This window comes from Cetorhinus maximus, chromosome 17 (genome assembly GCF_964194155.1).
Source record: "Cetorhinus maximus chromosome 17, sCetMax3.hap1.1, whole genome shotgun sequence".
NCBI lineage: Eukaryota > Metazoa > Chordata > Chondrichthyes > Lamniformes > Cetorhinidae > Cetorhinus > Cetorhinus maximus.
Window position 1 is genome coordinate 37,280,781 of NC_135895.1, and position 23,614 is coordinate 37,304,394.

The window sequence follows — 23,614 nt, forward strand, 5'->3', positions numbered from 1 at the left end:
CCTTAAAGCAACAATCATAAGTGAAAACAACAGGACATGAGAAGACAAAATTCATGGTGTTACTAGCCTGCATGGCTGATTAAAGCTACGATAATTTTCCAAATTTAAAACTATGCCAACCACCATGTACCCTGCAGGAGTTTTTGTGCATGTCTAAATTGGATGGATCCATAATGTGTCCAGGTAGCCTAAGTGAAAAATGCAGCTTATTAGTATGGGACATGTTCAGATCCCATATAACTGATGAGGTGGGCTTGCAAAGAAAACACCCACATTGCAGTTATACCAAGGAGGTTTAATATCCATAGTTCAACCTTTGGATGCAAGCCTCCACAAACCATTCAAGGATTATGTTCGCGCCGAATGGAATAGGTAAATGATTGACAGAGAAAAAAGCTTTTACAAAGAGTGGACATGTGGGTGTTGCTCCACTTAATGTTTTGTGTGGTTTCATTATCAAATCGTGGGATGCCACCAAGTGTCAACAGATCATTCAAAAAAATGTAGATAATCTAATTCAATGGAGAGGAAGATGATTTGTTGTGGAGGAATAATTCGGAAAGTAAAAGTGCCAGATCTGCTCCAAAGAGGGATTCGAACGATGATGCCGTACCAGTGACTCAGAATAAATTCGATGTACTCTTTGCATCAGATGCCGAAGACAATGAATTTGAGGGTTTTAAAATGCTTCGATTATGGTTAAAGGTAATTAATTCAGTAAACCATGCTGCATTAATTTAATCACAGAATTGTTACAGCGCAGAAGGCAGCCGTTCGGCCTATCATGTCTGCACCAGCTCTCCAAACGAGCATCATGACTTAGTGCCAGTCTCCTGCTTTTCCCCCTGTACCCTTGCACATTGTTTCTATTCAAATAATCACCTTATGCCCTCTTGAATGCCTCGATTGAACCTGCCTCCACCACACCCCCAGGCAGTGCATTCCGGACTTGAACCACTCATTGTGTGAAAAAGCTTTTTCTCACATCACATTTGCTGCTTTTGCAAATCACTTTAAATCTGTGCCCTCTCATTCTCGATCCTTTTATGAGCAGGATCATTTCTCTCTTATCTACTCTATCCAGCCCCCTCATGATTTTGAATATCTCTATCAAATCTCCTCTCCAAGGAGAACAGTCCCAACCCCTCTAATTTATCTTCATAACTCAAGTTTCTCATCCCTGGAACCATTCTTGTAAACCTCTTCTGTACTCTGTCCAATGCGTTCACATCCTTCCTATAGTGTGGCGCCCAGAACTGTGCACAATACTCCAGCTAAGATGTAACTAGTGTTTTATATAAGCTCAGCATAACCCCCCACTCTTGTACTCTATGCCCCTATTAATAAGGCCCAGGATGCTCTATGCTTTATTAACTGCTGTCTCCACCTTTTCTGCTACCTTCAATGATCTATGCACATATACACACAATTCCCTCTACTCCTGCACACCCGTAAGAATTGTACCCTTATTTTCTGTTGTCTCTCCATGTCCTTCCTACCAAAATGTATCACCTCACACTTCTCCGCATTGAACTTCATCTGCCACTCATCTGCCCACTCCACCAACTTGTCTATGTCCTTTTGAAGTTCTATGTCTTCCTCAGTTTACAATGCTTCCAAGTTTTGTATCATCCACAAACTGAAATTTTCCCTGCACACCAAGATCTTGATCACTATTATATATCATGAAAAGCAAGGGTCCCAAGACCAACCCCAGGGAACTCCACCACAAACCTTCCTTCAGCTCGAAAAATATCCATAGACCATTACCCTCTGTTTCCTATTATTCAGCCATTTATGTATCCACATTGCTACTGTCCCTTTTATTCCAGGAGCTATAACTTTTCTCACAAGTCTGTTGTGTGTCACTGTATCGAATGCCTTTTGGAAGTCCATGTACACCACATCAACAGCATTACCCACATCAACCTTCTCTGTTACCTCTTCAAAAACTCCAGCAAGTAGGTTAAACACGATTTTCCCTTTAGAAATCTATGCTAGCTCTTCCGAATCAACCACATTTTTCCAGATGGCTACTAATTCAATCCCCAATAATTGTCTCTAGAAGCTTCCCCACCACTGAAGTTAAACTGAGTGGTCTGTAATTGCTGGGCTAATCCTTACAAATTTTTTTGAACAAGGGCGTAATGTTTGCAATTCTCTAGTCCTCTGGCACCTCGCGAGTCTAGGGAAAACTGAAAAATTGCAGGGGCATTGACTATAATCTATAAATTAGTGGTGTTATTTTTTTCCCCACATTTCAAAATTGTGACTACCCACAACACCTGTTCACATTTTATACTTGACATAAGTTGTGTGATAGCAACCAGTTTTTGAAAAATTTGAAGGACACTGACTTTTGGACCTCCTAAGTTAATTTTGTAAACCTTTAAAAATAATTCGGGGCTGTGAATATGCTATTCTTCAAGAAACCACGGGTCACAAAGATGTCCAGTGGGAACACCTAGAGAGGGAAGAGATACTTTGCATATCTAAGTTAACAAAGAACTGCTGTTGCCAGGCTAAAGATTCTTGTGAATGGTTAAAAACACCTGGCCTAAGAGAAGTATTCTTTGAACATCTTAGTCTCTAAAATCCTCAGACAGTGCGTGTGTGTGTGCGCCTTAGAAGCAGGCTGCAAGAAAAAGACTCTTTCTCTCTCTCTGCCCCACCTTTGTGTTTAACCTTCTTCAGAGAATTCTCATTGGAATAAATCATTGTTTTTTTTAAATCTGCGAAGTTGTGACAAGAGACAAGAAGAAGTTTCACCAAAAAAACTGTCTGAAGGAACTTAAAGACCTATTGTGACCAGAATTCTGTTAGATTAAAAGCATCGAGATCTCTTCAAATTTTAGTTTATTTTAAAAGAAACTCTCACATACTCTAGCCTCTGCAGGTTTTGTCCTGTTTTGTGTTTGTGTGAGAGTATATGGGGGAGGGGGGGTTGAATATCTTTTTTTCAAAAAGGGGGAAAAATCGTTACACTTCTAAACTACAACTTGTATGTTAGCCAGTTTATTATCTTTTTTTTGAAAAGGTTTGTTTCATCATGAATCACTTTTTTTGTGTGTTTACTGGAAGAAGCCTGGTTTATGCTGGGAATAAGTGTCAAAGGTAAATAGTTGGCCAGTTATGTGGGTGAATTAAACATTTAAACCATTGTTACAACCTGTGGAGAAGTGGGGCTAGAATTAACTGCGCACTCCTTCCATCTCAGACTGTAACAGTTGGCTCATGTTCTTTGAAGCCTCCAAAAATCCTTCCAAGATCAACTTACTTGCCATGATCTACAGTACTAAAATGTTATTGGCACAAAAAGAAAAGCAACAATTGTATGTTCTAATAGATTGATGTCACAAGTTCATTAGATGTGAGGAATAGCATGGATAAAATCACAGCGTAATCAACTCATTGGTAGCAGTGGATTAAGTAATCTTGACAAACTTTAAACCACACATCTGTAGATTTTCAAACCGTTAGGCATAATTATAAAATTAAAACATCATAATCATTCCATTAAGTCACTGATTCCCCATTGCAAACATTACTACAATATGCAACATATGAAAGTTCTTGTACTATAGCACCTTCCAGTGGCAAGATTCAAACTTTCCCTCTGCCAGCACCAAATTATTAGCTATGGAATTTATAATTCAATTCATCAGTTACAATTCATCAGGAAAAATAAAACTATGATAACCATAATGCAAAAGAACACTACTTTGGGGCAAAAACAATCCAGTGAGAAATTACTTCAACACACTAAAATAAAGAGCAACACAATGTTTAATCTGCACTAGGGGAAATCTAGCTCCATCATTATTCTACTTCCAAAGCCCATCATCATCAACCCTGCGCTCCCCCCCACCACCTCACCCGATCACACCGATCCAACTTCCCTGCTGCAGAGTAAGGTGTTGGGACAGAGACAACAGTCATTATCATGTGGGTGACAGCAGCAACATAAAAACAAAGGTATGTAACTGTAAACTTTTCTACATTGAAATTATGAAAATAAAAATGACTATATATGATATACTTCAACAAAAATGGGGTTAGGGAAACAGAAACAAGATTCCTTGAAGTGAATCCATGTCAAAATAAAAAAAACACTAATTAAGGCGAGTTTCCAGTTTGACTATGCTGAATATCACACATTTAACGTAACTGTGTATGATCCTCTATCACTAACCCTTCCTTACGTGTTTGCCTTTGATGTTTTAACAGCCCATTGCTTTCCAGTTTTATACTAAAGCACAAATTCATTATTAAAATATTCATAATAAACATAACACAATAGTCTTTTTAGTGACAAGACACTTGAGCAAATTCCGTAAAAATAGAAATTCTACACATGGGTAATGATTGAAGCAGCTCTACAACTAACTTTTAGTCCAGGCCTCCAGGTTTACAACAGGAGTGTTCAACAGCTGGATCTTAATATTGTCTACAAAAAGTGTCAGCAGCAAAGGTTAACACACAACTTTTCCCACCTGTGGAACTGCTGCCCTGGCTCTAATGTCATTGCCTAGAACTGTGTTCATTGTATGTTTCAATTTAAACACAGTTGACCAATACTTGTCGAAGCTGGATTCTTGGTGCAAATACTTAGAATTTCTTTCATACTCCCAAAAACTGTAGGGCAGAATTTTCTCCCCGTTGGGGGATGTGGGGTGGTGGGGGGCAGTTCAGGAGCGGGCGCGTGCAGATGCGCCACCATTTTACATAGTCAGGCCAATTAAGGGACGCCCAGTGTGACGTCCGCCAGGAAGCGCTGATTCAGCTGCACCCCGATCTGTAAATTGAAACGACGCAGGGTGACGTTGGGAGTTCCGCCCGTCATCATCCCGCGCCTTTTTATGCGTCGGCATGCGGGTCCCACCCCCTGCACGCCGACCGGGAAATCCTGCCCATAGTCAATTTCATGAGAAATCTGTTCTAGTTAGTTATCTATAAAATAACAAGCAGATCTCCTGGATTATTCCCACTGAGTGCAAGGATGTGCTGCTGTATTCCACATGTTACATACATTATGATGATGATTGATTTATCTTGATTAAATAACAAACTGCATTTCTATCACATAGAACAACATTTGGAGTAATATTTTCAGATTTGAATACTATGATTGTCTGCCTATTTGTACACTATTATTTAAACAAAGAGGAACATATATTGTAATGGCATCAATATTATGTTGCTAATGTACTTTAGGTAATGCTGGTCAAAAACTAAGAGATATGTAAAACAGATTAAGTGATGGGAAGAATCTATCCAAAAGAGATTGTGGGATATGAAAGAGTGAGGGCATGTAGTGTGAAAGTATTGGGGATGATGGAGCAAATGTGATGGAGGCAATAAGGAGATTCTTGGGTCAGGGAGCTAATATTGGGTTTTCAGTGACCCTGTGTTGACAGATCCTGGGTTTGGCCAACACCATCAGGTTCCAGGAACTCCCTGAGCCAAGCAAAACAATTCATTTTTCTGGGGAATATAAGGGTAGGACAAGATCAGCCTACACCCTTGCCTGAGCTCCACCTACTCAGCACCATTCTCTCCCCATCATTTTCTCCTCTCCAATATCGCTTTATCGATTGATTCCCCCCCCCCCACAATATTTAATTTCCCGATCATCTCTCTATCCCAATAGTTACTTTATTTCTCCCATACACGTCCCCACACGTTTCCTATCCCCCAAGTAAATGAAAATGTACTGTAAGCACAACATCTGCTTTTAAATATGATGTTGGTTTCCAAAAAAAAAAACACCAAAGAGAAGGCACTTGGCCAGGAGAGGGGGTTTAAGGCAAAGCAAGCAAAGGCATTTGGAAGCCCAGGAACAAGCAATAAATGGATGAGGAAAGAAAGAGGACCAGGAGGTCATGGGAACCAATCAGGTGGTGGGATCATCTGAGAAACAACACAGGAATCCCATTAAAATAAAGGCAAAATACTGCGGATGCTAGAAATCTGAAATAAGAACAGGAAATGCTGAAAAACTCAACAGGTCTGGCAGCATCTATGGAGTGAGAAACCTAGTTAATGTTTCAAGCCAGTATGAGTCTTTTTCAGGGCTGAAGAGAGGTAGAAATATGATGGGTTTTGTGCTGTCGATAAAGTGAGGATGGGGGCAGGGGTGGAGCAGGTGAAGCAAAACAGAAAGTCAGGAATAGGTTGGAGCTCAGGAGAGGTTAAATGACAAAGATGTCATGGACATAAGAGAATGGTAATAGTTTTAAAGATGAAGGCAGGTGTTAATATTGGCATAAAGGTCGAATAGCAGAATGTGTTAATAGCAGAACATGGGCCAGCACTTTCTGAAAGCAAAACATGACAAGTTACAGACTTGGGGGGTGCAGGGAAGAAAAAAAATCAAAATGGAGGTCAGAGTTCAAGGTCCAAAATTGTTGAACTCAACGTTAAGTCTGGAAGGCTGTGAAGTGCCTAATCGGAAGATGATATGCTGTTCCTCCAGTTTGCGTTGGACTTCACTGGAACATTGTAGCAGGCCAAGGACAGAAATGTGAGTGTGAGAGCAAGATGGTGAATTGAAATGGCAAGTGACAGGAAGGTAGGGGTCATGCGTATGAACTGAGCGAATGTGTTCCGCAATGCGGTCACCCAGTCTGCGCTAGGAGACTCAACACTTTGCTCAGTCTGTAATTTGTTTCCATGTTTTGCTTTCAGAAAGTGCTGACCCTTGTTCTGCTATTAACATATTCTGCTATTTGACCATTATGCCACAATTAACACCTGCATTAGTCTTTAACACTATCCTTATCACTCCCTTTGCCTTGTGTCCATGACATCTTTGTCATTTAACCCCTCCTGGGCTTCAATCTATCCCTGACCTTCTGTTCTGTTCCCCCCGGACTTTTTCAACAGCATAAAACCCATCACATTTCTACCTCTCTTCAGCTCTGAAGAAGTTATACAGATTCGAAACATTAACTCTGTTTCTCTCTCCACAGATGCTGCCAGAACTGTTGAGTTTTTCCAGCATTTCCTGTTTTTAATTACAGGAGTCCCATTAATATTTTAAACATTAAGTTTAAACATTTTTTAACAATTAAATATATTATGTATTCTGGAAACAAATGTGGGAGGTTAACAGCCTCAAATACCTTGACGGCCAAGCATGGAGGAGTTCATTAAATCAATGGGAAAACATGATGGAAGCAGTGCGTCAGGCAGTGTGACCCAAGTAAGACTTATATTATAAATTTGACAAAGTGCACAAGATTTGACAGTAAGTGCACAAGATGTATATAGTATTCCTTCCAGTATTGCTCTGAACAAATGATTACATATCATAACAGGGAATTCCAGCACTGACTTCAAATAACGGTGAGATACTGCAAACAATTTTTTAAAAATCCTTTATTCTATGTTGATATTTTCTCCACTACAATAAATGTTTGCAATTTCTTTTGAACACTGTTCCTAGTAACTGGATACTGCATACAACCGCAGCCTTCTTTTCTTCACGATGAAAATTCATAAAAATAAAGTCATGCGAGTGATGGTTTCACTGCCCTGTACCAAAGAGAACAAAACCCTACAAAGAAAACAATCATACAAATATTAAAAGCACTGTGATCCATTTCATGTGTAAATATGCCTCATTAATGAAGTTCTGGGTCAGTTAGGGTATTGGTAGAACTTCTACAGGAAATGGCCTAGCAGTTTTTGTTTGATATGATGGGACACAGCATTTGTTACTTCCTAACTACTGCCACTGCCAGATAATTTATCAACAGTGCTCACTGCTCCTGATTTCCTGGAGTTTTGTTGGTCTTTTCTGAATAAAATGTAGGAGCATAGCTGCTATGTGGTGAAAGATCCGTTTAACCACATTTTGTCCACTTCCTAGCCTTTCAAACCAGTTCAGGGTTTCTTCAATTTCTTTACTGAAGAACAGCTTGATGCAGATTCTCTTCGCTTCCTCTGTAAAATCAAAAATCAGGATGTAAGACAGCATGCATCAAACCATTTGCATGGTCGGCAACGTCTCCAGATTAACTCTTGAAATTCAGACAGCAGCTAGAAACTTGTGATCTTAAAAACAGTAGCAAGTAAAATGGCTATGTTGCTATACAAATCACTATTTTCTAAGAAAGGTGAAGATCCATCAACACTGACATGTTGAACAACAGAGGCGTGCACTAATTGGATTGCCAGTGTGGATCAAACAATGAAGGTGAGAACGTGACTGTGGACTTAAATGATAATTAAAGGAAATCTCAATTCAAGTGTCGATTCATCTGGGATGCATGATGGTTATCATGAGCTTGTTTGTATTTCATCTAGAGTATTACATCTGCTGACACCTTAAACAGTCAAAAAGATCATTTACTGCAGTGTTGCAATTATTATTTTTCCCCAGAAAGATTTTATTTCATGACCTTTGCCTACTTGGAAAGGCTAATGACTGAACCATATACTGCAAGATTTCATTATTTGGGAAACAAGATAGGCCCTTGCTTGACATGGATTTCTGCTGGCGATTCCACCATACACAGCATAGCTTCCCATCTTTGAGGCTTTCAAAGCAACATACTTTCCCAGACTAAAAAAAACAAAGAGGGAGAAAATAAATTATGAGAGTAAACTAGTACGAACTACAGAAACAGACAAGAGTTTCAACAAGTATATGAAAAGGAAAAGAGTAGCTGAAGTAAAAGTTGGTCCCATAGAGGATGAGACTGGGAATTAATAATGGGAAACAAAGAAATAGAAGAGTCTCTTAGTAAATATTTTGTACCCGTCTTCACAATAGAAGACACTACAAGCCAGTGGAAAAATCAAGGCGACAAAAGGGAAGGAGGAACTTAAAACAATTATCGCTGGAGAAAAATTGCTAGGCAAACTAATGGGGCTAGAGGTTAACAAATCCTGCGGATCTGATGGCCTGAGTCCATGATGACTGCAGGTTCTGGAAAGGCTCCAGCCGATTAGAAACTGTGAATGTAATGCCCCTATTCAAGAATGGAGGAAGACAAAAACCAGAAAACTATAGGTCAGTCAGCCTCATTAGAGTTTAGAAAAATAAGAGGTGATCATATCGAAAGATTTAAGTTTTGAGGAGGCTTGACATGGTGCATGCTGAGGATGTTTCCCGTCATGGGGGAAATCTAGAACTAGGGGCACTGTTTCAGAATAAGGGATCGTCCATCTAAGATAGAGGTGAGGATGAATTTCTTTTCTCAGACGGTTGTGAATTGTTGGAATTCTGTACCCCAGAGAGCTGTGGAGGCTGAGATAATGAATATAGGTTGAGACAGACAGATTTTTGAGCAATAGGGGAGTCAATGGGGGACTGGCAGGAAAGTAGAGTTAAGGCCAAGATCAGAACAGCCATGATTTTATTGAATGATGGAGCAGTTTCAGGGACTGTTATGGTCTACTCCTGCTTCTATTTCATATGTTTTTACAATCCAATACTGGGTGTTAGACAAGCATTGTGCCAAGTCAGATGCAGTGGAAGGGTCGGGAGAGGTAGTGTTGTGGTAGATCAGAGTGTCGCCAGTGTACATGTGGAATCTGATGTTGTATTCTCCGATGATGTTGTCGAGAGTTTGAGTGACTCCAGAGGCAAGGATATGGGAGCCGAAAGAGAAGCCATTGCAGGAGGTTCTCAGGCTATGACAGGTTAGACAGGAATAGAACCGGGCAAGGCCAGTCACACTCAGCTGGATAACGGATAAGGTCAACTGTGACAAATGCGACAGGTTGAAAAGGATGAGGAAGAATAGTTTACCATGAACAGTCACATAGGATGTCATTTGTAACTTTGGATTTTAGTGCTATGGAAGGGGCAGAAATCTGAGATTCAGATATGTATCTGCAGGAGAGATGGACATGAATTTGGAAGGCGCTCACACCTTCAAGGATTTTGAAAAGGAAAGAGAAGTTGGAGATGGGGCTGTAGTTTGAAAGGAAAGGAGTCAAGGGTGGGGATTTTTGAGGTTTATCATCTTTATGTATCTCTTGAAGACCTCACTAGTCTGTCAAATATTCTCTAACTGGCAATCAGATACTGGTGAGTTTAAATGTGCAGAGTTCTAAATTCCCTGGTCTAACAGTGGTGCATTTGGGATGGAACAACTTGGTGATTTCTACTTGCACCACTCTCTAAGTAGCTACCATCTCCTTTCTCCCATCCAGCAAGAAAGCCCAATTGTGAATGCACAGACATTAATCCAAACTCATGTGCCTTAGCAGATCCTTACTACTGGGCCACCCCACTCCAATTCAGCTTTCCAGGCATTCACAAAGAGGATTAAAGTCCGACATATGGCATTTCAAAAGTACCTTCAGTTCTCAAACAGTTAAGAAATTACCAAGCTACCGCTATTAGGTTAATTCTTGTATTTTCAAAGTACTAGCAAAATTACATTTTTGTGGGGGGAAAGGAGGTAATGTTAAAAACAATTTTAAAAGCACTCTAAAATGGTTGTACAGTGAATTGGTTTGACCTTCAGTCTTATTCTAATCTAATGCCATCCTCGTTGTTTAATCAGCCAGTAAAGGTCAGAGCTGTATTTAACATTTTAACTATTTTGTACACCACAGAAAATGCCCTGCAGGAAATCTCCAATCCAAAATTTTCAAAAGTGACATTCTGTATGATTTTATACTGATTGATAAAAAGTATATAATAGGGATCCATTAATATTCTTTAAATATATCAAAAGACTTAACTATGAAACTTTATATTTGAATCAGGTATAATGTACACTCCTTATCCATTCTCATTGCACATATGGCTTCACTAAAGGAGGATGAGTGTCCAAATCATGAATGGTAACAAGACAATTTTGAGAAAACATATATGACTGTTTTGCACTGGTTGCAAACTAATTGGATGAAATTTACTTAGTGCACTTAGCAAAGGTTACCAACAAAAAAAAAGTATACATTAAATGTCCTGCTGCACACAGTAACTCTTATCCAGTACTAGTTCTCTCGAATGAACCACATAAGATTGAGAGCAAAGATGGAGTTAAGTTGAATCTGACCCTTTTGAAAATAGCAAAAGTGACAGACAAGGAACAGAAGTTACTCCATTCTGTGGTGAAGAACAGTTGGCAATAGCAGAAGTTGTTACAGCTGGTGAAAGGAATGCAAGCTTTCTGAAAAGGTCTGGTCTTTGAGCTTTTAAAATTTATATTTCCCTCCAAAAAATGCCTACATTTTCTGTAATGTGTGTGTTTAAACACCAGCAGGTTCTCTACCAACACCATTGTTAAGTGTACAATTACTTAGCAACTCAGATTTAATTTTTGGCTTTCACTCAGAACCTTCTCAAGATCTTAAAGCTCTCCTGTATAACAAATTACGAACATAAACTTGTTAACACTCCACAGAACAGCTCATTGAAGCAGGACAGCATACTGAATCAATCCTAGTTTTTGAACCTTTTCCATGGCAGCACATGTCAACCTAGAAAATTGACAAAAGCTAGCCAAATGCTTCAAAGAAAGCAGAAAACTGAAAAAACAGATCTGAATTGCGCTTTAGGTCATGTAAAGACAGAAAGTGCATTGCGGACACGGAGTTATGCAGTTATATTTATCATTCAATCACTTCTATTGTAAGGGGCAAAATCTGAGGTAGACAAAAGAGTAGTTTATTGGAGCACTGGCACAGTGAAGCTGATTAAGTAACAAAAGCACAAATTGATTTCACAAAAGGATCTTTGGGCATAAACCTTATAAAATTTAGATTTTGTCACTTTATGTGGTACACTTTTTCCAGCATTACAAAGCATACTTTAATTCCATCTTTCAAGCCAAAAAGATTTATCTCTGGGAGAGTTATGGATATTATAAGTACTAAAAAGCATTTGGAAGGGGGTCCAATACAACTTGTCAGAGTCCAGTTCTCTTTATTTGAATATGGTGTCCCAAGATGCATTTTGGGAATTACAGTCCACCTGAGTGACAATGGTGCATTCTAGGAGTTGTCATCCAATAACTAGTTTAATTGATTCATTCAGGCAGGCCAAAGATACATAACACAAGCTCAAAAAATACAGGTGAATTCAAGTTCAGGTGACACAGCAAGATGTAAGGCCATGTAGAGGGATATTCTGGGAGATGCTGCTAACATACAATGCCTAATTTTATGGATAAGTTGTTTCTTCCCAAGAATTTTTTTCTTTTAATGCATGCTGTAAATGTTATTTTAAGCTGTGTAGAGTTGTATTTGGAGAAAAAAAAATCAGGCATTTCGCTGGTTGTTAAGCCTTTCCTCCCTATGTAGGGAATAGAAGTTGTGTTTTAATGTTCCACATGCAGTTAACAGAATATTGAACAAAAATAGCAGTTAGTTTAATAGGCAATCACAAAAGTACAATATAAACCTTGTGATGTCCTGCACGGTAGTGCAGTCTATATAGGGTAGTCTATGATAGCAGATAATTTTTATTTATCAAATAGTAGAGCAACCAGAAAATGAGAATCTTATTAAGTTTGACTGACCAGCACAAACACAACTTTAACTATTTCTGGAATAGTGTCAGTTTATGAAGATTAAACATGATTTCTACGCCCTGAAATTTCCACTCGATTGAGCTGGTTTTTTCGTGCAATTCGCCCAAAATCAGCATAACCAGAGCAAACAATTGTGAAATGTTAGGCACAATCTGCGTTTCTCCAATCTTTTGCATGAGTTTTAAAAACATCACACTAGTAGCAGGCTTCACAAACTGGCCATGCCCGCATGGTGAATTAATCACCATTGGGAGTTACTGCTAATTGTACTCATTTGCAGGCCTTTGAAAAGGTTCCACAAATTAATTTGGATCTTATGGGAATGAGGACATTAATAGGTAAATTTTGAATTATTTTTAAAAATTTACTAGGGAACTGATTACTGTACCCCAATCTAACCAGAAAATAGTGTTGTTTATTTTTTAAAAAATCAGTAATTTAAAATAGTTTTATTCACAGGTGATGAACTGACACGGATTTAAAGTGCTTATTTTTCTGTGATAAACCTATTTTCAGCTGTAATAATCGAAGTTTACCATGTTATCACTCTTAATAGATCAAGGAATATTTATTAAAACAAAAACTTAATAAAAGCATAATGTTTTAAAACGCTGTCTGATTGTGTTGGCAGATTTTGCATTTGGCGATATGAAAATGAGTTTGAGCAGAAACTTGGAGGAAAGAAAACATTTCTCAAACTGGGCACAATTTTGATTGTATTTCTCATCAGAAGTGCCAATTAAGTACAAATCAGAACGTCTACCCACTACAAGCCTGAAATTCTAGTGTCACCAAATATGTGTACTTTCAAATATATACAGGACATATAAACAGAACTAAGATTCTCACTGGGTGGGGCTGGTTGGGGTGATGGAGGTGGAAACCAGGAAGTCTCTTTGAAGACTGGTTAGCAATTAGCAATTTATTTTCAACTTCTGTTCCTTGCACTTAAAACCATATCACAACATTCCACAGCAATTCAGTTATCCAGACTTTAAGGATCACCTTTCTAAGACTTTTTTATGGCACATAATTGTCTATTCACTCTAGGGAAGCAATATGCAAATAAATGCATTGCAAACTCTGTCACAACTGTCTCATAAGGTGTCAGGCATTTACGTCTTGTTCCATAAAACAGTAGAGATCTTTCTGTTGAAGTTTATATTACTTAAAAAAATCATATTTCATTAGCAATTTACAACCAAAACTGAGCTCCTGTTATTTGCACTTTTTCATCACATTAGAACATTCTACAAGTTCTGTTATTCAGGCTTCAATGGTTATCTTCCTAAAGGTTTTCTTTATGGTGTAGGAACATAGAGTGAGCCATTCAATCCCTCAAGTCTGATCAGAGGAAACAGTTTCTCTTTATCTATTCTATTAAATCCTTTTATCATTTTAAATATCTCAAATAAATCACCTCTTAATTATCTAAATTCAAGGAAATAACAAGCCAAGTTTAGGCAGCCTATCCTTATAATTTAATTGTTTAAGCCCAGGTGTTATTCTGGTATGTAATTGTCTTCACACTGGAGAGAACTGGTATTACATAAGTAAATTTGCCATTTGTAGCACAACCACCTCACGATATCAGGCCCTTTCATGAGTCGTCTTACATGCAATAGTAGAGATTGTTCTGAAATAAATTATTGCTTTTTTAACAGGTTATGATAGCGTTTGTCTAATCAAAGGTAGACTCTTCCTTTGTCTAACACCTGGTTAGTAAATATTGATCAGATGTTGCTGAAATTGAACAAAATCCTGTGTAGCAGATATTTCTGAAGAATGGCAACTCATGATTGAAAAGACAGATTATCAGTAATAATATCCATTAACATTAAAAGCTGGGTTCAAATATTTATCATATTAATAATGACACAAAGCACATTTGTATAAACAGAATGTATATAAACTAGTTTTATATAGTTTATAAATATCTTACCTAAAGACTGATCTAATAATGCACTCGAGATTTAGAAAGCCTGATTTCATACAATAAAGATGTGAACTGCAATTTGTAATTTCTGTAGTAGACATTATTACTTGATTTGCCACTACAAATCAAAAATTTGCTGGATATTTTCAATCAGTGCTTACCGAGTTTGGTGTGAGAGGTGCAGCTCCAACAACATCAATGAATTGATCTTTTCCTTCCCCCTTAATTTCTTCAGAACTGGTTCCCACAGTTCCCATCTGTCCATCAATGCCAAAACCTTCTCCTGACGCCAAGCTGTTTGTCCCCGCCTTTGCCAATGCCTCGTATCGATGCCGTAGCATCTGAAGCTCATATTCACAATTAGCATAAGCCTGCTTCAGTTCATACAACAGCACCAGATCACTGCGGAGTTCATTGAACATGTGTACAATCTCTTCAGTGGGCATTGGGTTTAGATCTGCAAATCATTATCAACCAAATTATGTAAATATTTTCATAAACTTTAAAACAGTAACCATCCACCTAAATACAATTAAAGACATCAGTTAAAAGGTTATTGTAAGATTGGAAAGAGCAGGTGAGTTTGATGCTCTATGTCAGACTTACAATACTCTTACATTAGACCTGTATCTGTGTCTTAATGCAGATCCAGTGCTGGTAGCGTTATCCTTCAGAACTGCAGTCAAACCGAACTGCGGAAGCCATCCATAACTCCCTTATCATTTCTCCTCAGTTGACTTAATGAGTGTAGTAGTGCCCTTGATATATGAGCTTCCTCCCAATATAAATATCACTATTAAAGAATCCTCGTAAAATGGCTGGTACATTAGAATTATCATTCCTTAGCAACAGTGGTGTAGCAATCACCACAGTGATGTTAAGCAAGTTTGTTTTTGTATTACTGCAGTGGTTCAATGTCTACCTGGGCATCCTTTAGAAGGAAATAAATTGCTACAGTTTAATCATTAATTTCTCTAAAACTATCAAACACTTCAGGCTGAAACAGCCCAGATTATTTCAAAGCAAAACAGAATTACAAAAATATCCATGACTTGTTAGAAAAGTCTGAAGACATGCAAGCAGATAAGTTGTCAAAACTTTTGACCTCCAATTAAACTGCTTACTGAATAGATTTATTAGCACCAACTTTCTATCATTCTGAACTAGCAACCCTTGTCCAAATGTGGATTTTACGTCTTAATTTCCTATAACACAACCAATAGAGTGCTGTATTTTAATAGTCAGTATGTCCATATTAACCTTTAGTATTGACAGCCTTTTTAAAAAATAGTTTCTTAAATTATTTTTTTTCTCCATCACATTTTTCTCAAATCATATTCTACAATAAATAAAATTATATAGCTTGGCAGCAAATAGGCCTGCCCTACTGATTAAATGCAGAGGTCATAGATTGAAGCATTTTAATCAAAGAATAGAAGCCACTTATTGGTGAAGACTCTCTTGAGATAAAATGATGTTATTGCATTTTTAATATATTTTAGGAATTGAAGATTTATCTATAGAACACCTCAAAGATGCAACAGTGTTGCTAGTGACTGCCCTTAAGGCCATACGAGTAATTGTTTTTTTTTACACCAATTGCGTAACAAACAATGGATATTTGACTACACAATCCTACACTCGTACTTCAAATGGTCTAGAGTCACTTAAAAGATAATGCTGGGTGTAGAAAACCATTGAATTTGTTTATGCTCAAAAGTTTTCAGAACATTTTTGTCACCTTGTATCAGGTTTAATATGATAAGATACAGGGCAACTTTGAGCACATAACCCAGGCTGATACTTCAATGCAATATTGAAGGACTGCCAAATTGAAGATGGCATGTTTTGAATGGACTTAAAATATCCCAATGCACTACTCGAAAGAAGACCAGGTAATTCTTTCAGTGATTCATTCATTCAGTTGATGTGGGGTGCTTTCTATATGCAAACCGTATTTGCCAATATAACATTTGCACTATGAAAGCAATACATTGATTATGAAATGCTTTGGTATGTCTTGAGGATATGAAAAATGCTATATAATGCTAGTCATTTCCTTCAGTTGCATCCCAGCATAGCAACATAATCTTAACGTTACAAAATTTGCTACTTTGTTAGTGTACATTTCTCCATTGCTTACATCTTTCTGACTGATTGAATTGTCAAACTATCCACAGTTTTGTGCTGTTAACCCATGGCCACTAGAAACCGAATTGACATCACTTGTGCTGGTTTTACATCGAACCCAAAAAGGTGCAGAGAGGAGACTTTCACCCAATCAACCTGCACTATATTTAACCCAGATTCCAGATGCGAAAAGATAAGTTGCTTACCACCTAACCTCTCACCCAGTCCCTTTTTGATGTTAAAAATATTACTGCAGCTTCAAAAAATGTTGAACATAACAGCTCCAACTTCTTATTTTTGGCAAATATCTCAAAGTGCATTAACTTGTTTCAGTGTCCCTTTCCTATACATGAAATAGTCACTAACAATTTCATTGGTCATATACTGTTCAAAATTCATAGTGATAGTGTGATCAATCTGCACATTACATCCTGCTATAAAAGTAATCAATAAAATAATCAAGATATAAATTTCTTTGCTCACCAACTCCCAACTCTGTCAGCATCTGTTCAATGGCTTTGATTTTCTTCTGTCCAACTGAGCTGGGCAGTTTCATCTAAACAAAACAAGAGAAATTAACAATCCGACAGCAGGTTCATTAAAATGAGCTTGCTGAAATAATGCAATACAAGCAATCCAGTTATTCCATTGGCATAGGATTAAAGTTTCCTTTAAACTTGATTTTTTTTTTCCCCCATTCAAAAATATAGCTATGTTAATCCTAGCAGCCAGCTTTAAATCTGGTCTAAATAATAGTGATTTACATTCAGAACAATCAATGCATGAAGGTAGGGAAAGTATGATGGGTTTTTTTGGAAAGAGATTTCAAACCAAATTGCATGCAGATAATCACACACAAATGCAAAAAATGATTTTTTTTAAAAACTTTAATCCCTTGGCAATTGAAAGACTCCACTACTTCAACTATTCTGACACTTTACTAATGAAAGATTGGGATGTTATCTTGCTTGCTCCTTTTTTGCTTTTTCCATCCTAACCCTGGTAAAACTTGAATTGTTTTGAGCAAACACATGGAAATGTTTTGCCCTTTGTACTTAAGTGGAGATAGTCCCTTTCAGCATACCCCAGAAATACGTATTAGGAAATTTGACACGACCATCATTTTAGATCCATTAAAATGAACAGATGGGGTTGGGGGGAGGCGGGGGGGAAATCACAGTTTCTTAACATGCCCCTAATATGTATCAGCAGTGCTGAAGTGAAAAATATCCCATTTTGTTTTTTAAATGAAGTATTTGATTTCAGCCTTATTTCACAATCTCCCTTGCCGTTCATTTGTATTCTCCCTTCCCAATCTCTTTCAGGGCAGTCTGGTGGATCTGTTTTTAACCAGAGTCAGGGAAGACCGTTGGTACTAAAAGGTACATGAGAATTGCACAAAGCAACTCTGCCTTCCACCCTCAGAGTAGTAGTATTTCCACCAAAGAGTTAAATCTGTAAACATGAATATTTCTGTCAGCCACATATGAGACTTGAGCTCTTTCAAACCTTCAAGAGCCAATCGAGTTTTGTTTTTAACCCTGAACAGCATTTTCTCTTTTAGTTGCAATTTAGAATGTTGCTAACTTTAGTAAATTCAGTGAATGTACTAAAAGAACTCATTGCTGCAGAAGTGCGTTGGAATGTGTGGTTTCCTCCAGTTCAACATTGAGAAAGTCATCGTTCTTGACCCTGTCAGCAATTCCATCGCATTCCCAATGATCCATCTCAAGTTATTTTCTCAGGTTTAACGTGACTGCTTAAGTTAATGGATCCCAACTACTGGGGCTATTTGATTCCAAGCAGAGCTTTCAACCCATATCGTCTCCATTATACAAAGATCATCTACTTCCAAGTCTGCAATATCACATTAATTCCACCTCATCTCAACATAACTGATGCCAAAACCTTCATCCATGTTTCTAGCATGTCCAGTCTCTACTATTCCTTACTGGATAGACTGTGATCCTCTAAGCGTCGCAAAGTTCAGTTCACCTGATACTTCTTGTTCATATCTTGGACCTCACACAGTCCTGTTCACACTACTGAAGTTCTTGCTGATTTATATTGGCTCCTGTCTCACAACATCTCCAATTTAAAATTCTCATCCTTGTGTTTAAATTCCTTCATAGATTCACTCTTCCCTACCTCTGTAACCCCACATCTCACTTTGCCAAGAATTTTCCGTTCATGACTCTAGCTTCTTGTACAACCCATCCTCCCTTTGTCCTACCATGGGCAGCTGTGACTTCAACTACTCAGATTCCAAACTTCAGAATTCCACCCCCCCACCCCCACAAGCCCTTCCACCTCCCTCTCCTCCTTTACAATTCTCCTTAAAGCCACCTCTTTCACCAAGAGATTTTGGTCCCCTTCCTTTGGTTCAGTGTCCAATTTTGTCTGATTATATCTCTGTGAAACACCATAGGATGTTTTTCTACATTAAATATGCTACCTAAATGCAAGCTGTTGTTGGGTTTGCATTTATAATGCTCTTCCCCCTCATATATGTCAATAAATTTCTAATTTCAACTGTACTGTTGTGAGTGTTATATAATGATCTTTGATATTAAAGGTTTACAAGTTCTAGCAGATACCACAAAGAAAGGTGGCCCTAATCAAGACTGAGGACCACCTTCATGCAAAAGCATGATGGCAAGGTACATCAAAAGAACAATTTGATTTGTGTACCTGACATCAGCATCAATATTCTTATGTGGACAAAAGTTTGCAGCAAAAGTATCCAACTTCAGAAAAGCACCAGTTCTGTACCAGTGTGAATTTATCTTTTCCCCAGGTTCGACTACTTTATGACTTCTCTAAATAAAATGTTCAACTTTAGTGCCAAAGTGGGGTGATCACAGGCAGTGTTATTTTTATATGGGCTTATGTGTCCCAAATTAATTTCAGAGGAAGACTATTTTTGTTTTATCAGTCAAGATTGGATTTGAATCCAGGTCCAGTTATGGAAGGATGATATGCTAACCCACCATTTAGCACCCAAAACGACTTTCAGTGGCTGGATGACATTTTTAAAGTTCCGTTCCCGCATCTTTTTTTTTTAAACAGCAGAAAATTGGCAGAAGGCAGTAACTGACAATCACATAAGTATGAAAATATGAAGGTACAGATCAGAAAATGAAATACTAGTGAAATACTAATACTAGTGTTGTTTAGAAATTTCCCCTTTTTAATCTAAATTTGGTTTTGTGATATATAGTTTGGATGCCTACTGGCTACTAAATATATAAATTAGAATGTCAAGTGTATTAAGAATTAAATAACAGTAGATGTTATTAGAATATTCAGAGCACATAAGAATGCATAGTTACCATGTTAATTACACAAGACACAAGTTTTGAAATATTGTAACAGCTCTATGAATTATACTGTTACAGCTAAGTTTTAGCCACAATACAGACAGTCAAGACAACCATCTTCCTGTATTGTTAAGGGACTGAATATTAATCATGTCCTTTGTCATAGCATTTACCAGCTTCGGTTAAAATCTAGTTGAACTGCACCAAAGAACAAAGCCAAAACAGTTTAAAATAAACTTCATTAAGTTCTTTTGCATCTTTGATATAACTACAAAACTGCTGGTTTAGGCAACAAACAGAGAATTTGTCATTGTTATGGAACTGATCTGTCTCAAAAATATAGCTTCGAGAGAAACGAAAAACAGATACACATTAAAAAGTAATTTTGAAGCAGCAAGACTGATTTTCAAAGCAGTGACTGATTTACCATAGTCACTAACACTGCATGACATTTTACTAGCAATTCATTTTACATATTATATGTTAAAAAATACCACTGTCACTATTCATTTACATTCATAAGAAATCCTGTTTCAGGCTCACACTCAACTTATGTAGTAAGTTAATGATTTTTCTCCACTGTTTTTAGATTCCATAGCTAGCATTATTTATACTTACTTTTTACAAACATGAGGTTTTACAAGATTGCGATGTTTTGGGACTGTGTTTTTAAGTTAGGGCAAAATAAAGAAAGTCAGGTGACCTTTTCTGAAGTCTGCCTAATAGGTTGGGTGACGTGTTAAAATGAAAGGGAGGCCCGGATTGTTTTGCTGGAAAGAAGGTGCAAGATATTCACACTTGGAGACAATGGCAGCAGCATCTGTGTTTACAATGGTCTCCAAAGACTCAGGAAGGTGCTGAGAACATCTCGTTGTAAACAGTAATGTCCATTTACTTCCAAGCTAAAATGAGAATCGGAATCTCAAGGATAGGTAATCAACGTTTCTGCCTGGCTACATGAGATTCAACTTGCCATGGAGATGGGCTTTGAGAGGGGAAACGTTTCTAAGATATCCCTGAAACTCTCAGACACAGGCAGTCTGCCAGGATCCAAGAGAGAGGGAGCAACTCATTAAAAATGCTCAACTGCTTGATGGCTTTTAAACCTCATTAGCCATAGTTATTCTTCCCTTCCCTAAAGGGGGTACGGAAGATAAAGAGGGTAACCAACATGCTGTTTGGAGAAAAGTTAAATTCTATTGCACTCTGTAAATTTTAATTTTAAATATTTTGGAATATACTTTTACAAATTTTATGATTAAAGTACATTTTTTGGGTAAAAGGTACAGATAATGCTATCATCTGACAATTAAAACAGAAGGGTCATATAATTCATCAACTATTTCTTAGAAACTTTGGTTGCTGGAACAGGTTCAAGATCAGTACATGTAATGGCAGCACCAGGGACTAGATTAGGAAAGTCATCTACAAACATTCTTCCATGATAATTACTCATTAGTCATTAACAAAGATAATTTTTCTGCAAGACTATCCAGCAAATGGATATTTACCTCTGTGGACCTCATATGTCATTTTCCAATTGTTTATAATTTGCTGGTTTGATCACTGCTAATCAAGAAAAATAAGGTAATCAAAAATCCCCTTAAATAATCCAAAAAAGTCATAATTGGATAGCCTGAAAAGTAAAAATAAACTGGGAAAAATGTTGAATTTGGAAAAAAAAACTTTGGCTATTTAAGGAGTCCTTTTGAGAATTATTCCTCAGAACATTTGATATTTCAACTGGATGATCGTTTCTTTAAAGTCATCCCAATAAACAAATTGCAACATGTTAACCTATAAGAGCTAATGCATTATTAAAAGTACTTGAGTAATATACTTCTCATTTTGATGAAATAAATTTTGCATACAGACCGGTCTGCGCTCATCAGTCTTGAAGACAAATAAACTGACATGGGTGAGTTTTCAGATATGAGTTTTATGTCGGTGATATAAATCATAAAATGTTGGTAATGATAGTAAATTAAAATACACTTTGGCTGTTGATACTATGAATCCTTTAATAAATTAGTCCTCAACATTATTGAGGCATGGAACAACTTTAGCTTAAATAGGCACTTTTTTTTGTTGGACTACCAAGGAAACCATTCAGAATTATATGCATTCAGCATTGTAGGAGTTGATGTAAATTATAATTTCATGCTGTATGACATTACAATCCAATAATCTCACGTGCATGAGTAGAACAGACTTATTTTTTTCCACAATAAATCAGATGGACGAGGTTGGGGGCTTGATTTTCTAACACATGACCGTCAAACTAAGCCTTTGATAATCACAGTCTACTTACCTCACTAACTACTTCCACCCCGCCATCACATTTCAAGTAGTTAGGTAATGCACTTTAAAGATGCCAGTAAGATGTCAGTTTACTTTAGGAAAAAGGGAAGAAGGGAATCGGACACTAGGACAGTCATATTGTAATCAATCGTGTTCCATGGACAAACGCTGATTGTTACTAATAAAGAATTCACTGAACAATATTCCCTCATTACCCCTAGCCCCAACACAGCCAAGACTAGAATTTTAAAAAAACCATAGTATCTGTGAAGACTAGGTTCAAACTTTGATTTATTAACAAAGAGTCCAACCGCACAGTCAGATTTAATCACAAAAAAATCTGACAAAATGCATAGTACTATTGTCCTTGATAGCAGTAGAAGTTATGAACAAGGAATGTAGAGTGCGATTACTAGAGGTTCCACCTGCCTCAGTCTGGTCGACTTGTTAGAAAATCTAGTCACAAGCTCCATACCTGACTCACCAATGGGTGAACTGGGGCAAAACTGAATTGAGACTATTGGCATTTGTGGGCCTCATTAAAAGAAAACCATGCTGAATCTTCTGACCTTCCTTGGGAATCCACCCATAACATGAACTAAGTAGAGCCTTGGATAATCACCACTTTTGCTTGGTGCAATTAGAGTACATATAATTTTTCAGTTTTTTTTGATGTGGTTAAGTCCTGGACTATTAAATCATTCCCCAGTTTTCTAACTCCAGGAATTGCAATTAAATATTAAAGTTTCCATAAAAGCAACTGCGTTAGAATAAATTTATTTTGCTAGAAATCTCTAGCATTGTATTAGATACACTGGGCACATAAAATAGGTGCATGGGGTGGGGCTTGTTCTGCTCAAGCAAGTTTCTTTTAAAAGAGAATGGAAGCTTTATTTCCTGACAAAGCTTGTGTTTAACTACATTTGACTGTGAATCAAATGATTCCTCTGAATAGTCCACCATTTCTGCACCTTTTCAATCCAATAGTTTGTTTGCTATCCTTGGTTTCTGTTGACATTTAATTGCAACCGTGAATTGGTAAGGATGGACGATTATTTGTGATTTCAAATCAACTCCATCATTGAAATCATGGAATAAAAGCAGTTGAAATGTCACCTGAGGTATTTGGTTCACACTTATCAATGCCCTCATTCATTAAAATTTCCCTCTGTACTTGGGTATGTCAGAGAAAAGAAGAAATCATCACCTCAACTTCAGAAGAGCAATTGCCAGAGCTGTACGAACTGCTGCAGGCAGGATAAACTATTTATATTTTGAACTGGGGCACTTTTTTGAATAGAATAGGCTATCATAACAAAGCTTTCAAATTACTGCATCTTTCCATCACAGGAGACATCGGGCCGGATTTTCACTACCAAGTCAGGTAGCTCAATGCAGGAAATTTCCTGACTTGGCAGGCCTACCTCGAT

General features: G+C 37.5%; 1 protein-coding gene across 2 annotated transcripts in view; it reads right to left on the reverse strand.

Moving 5' to 3' along the window:
• Positions 1-7,362: 7,362 nt before the first annotated feature.
• Positions 7,363-23,614, reverse strand: part of dmap1 (DNA methyltransferase 1 associated protein 1) — a 57,842-nt gene continuing 41,590 nt past the window's right edge. For both annotated transcript variants that reach the window (XM_078561015.1, XM_078561016.1), the window contains 3 exons: positions 17,047-17,119; positions 14,595-14,890; positions 7,363-7,947 (listed from right to left, as the gene is read on the reverse strand). In XM_078561015.1, coding sequence (XP_078417141.1) covers positions 7,888-7,947; positions 14,595-14,890; positions 17,047-17,119 — 429 coding nt within the window. In that variant the 3' untranslated portion in view covers positions 7,363-7,887. The remainder of the gene's footprint in view (positions 7,948-14,594; positions 14,891-17,046; positions 17,120-23,614) is intronic.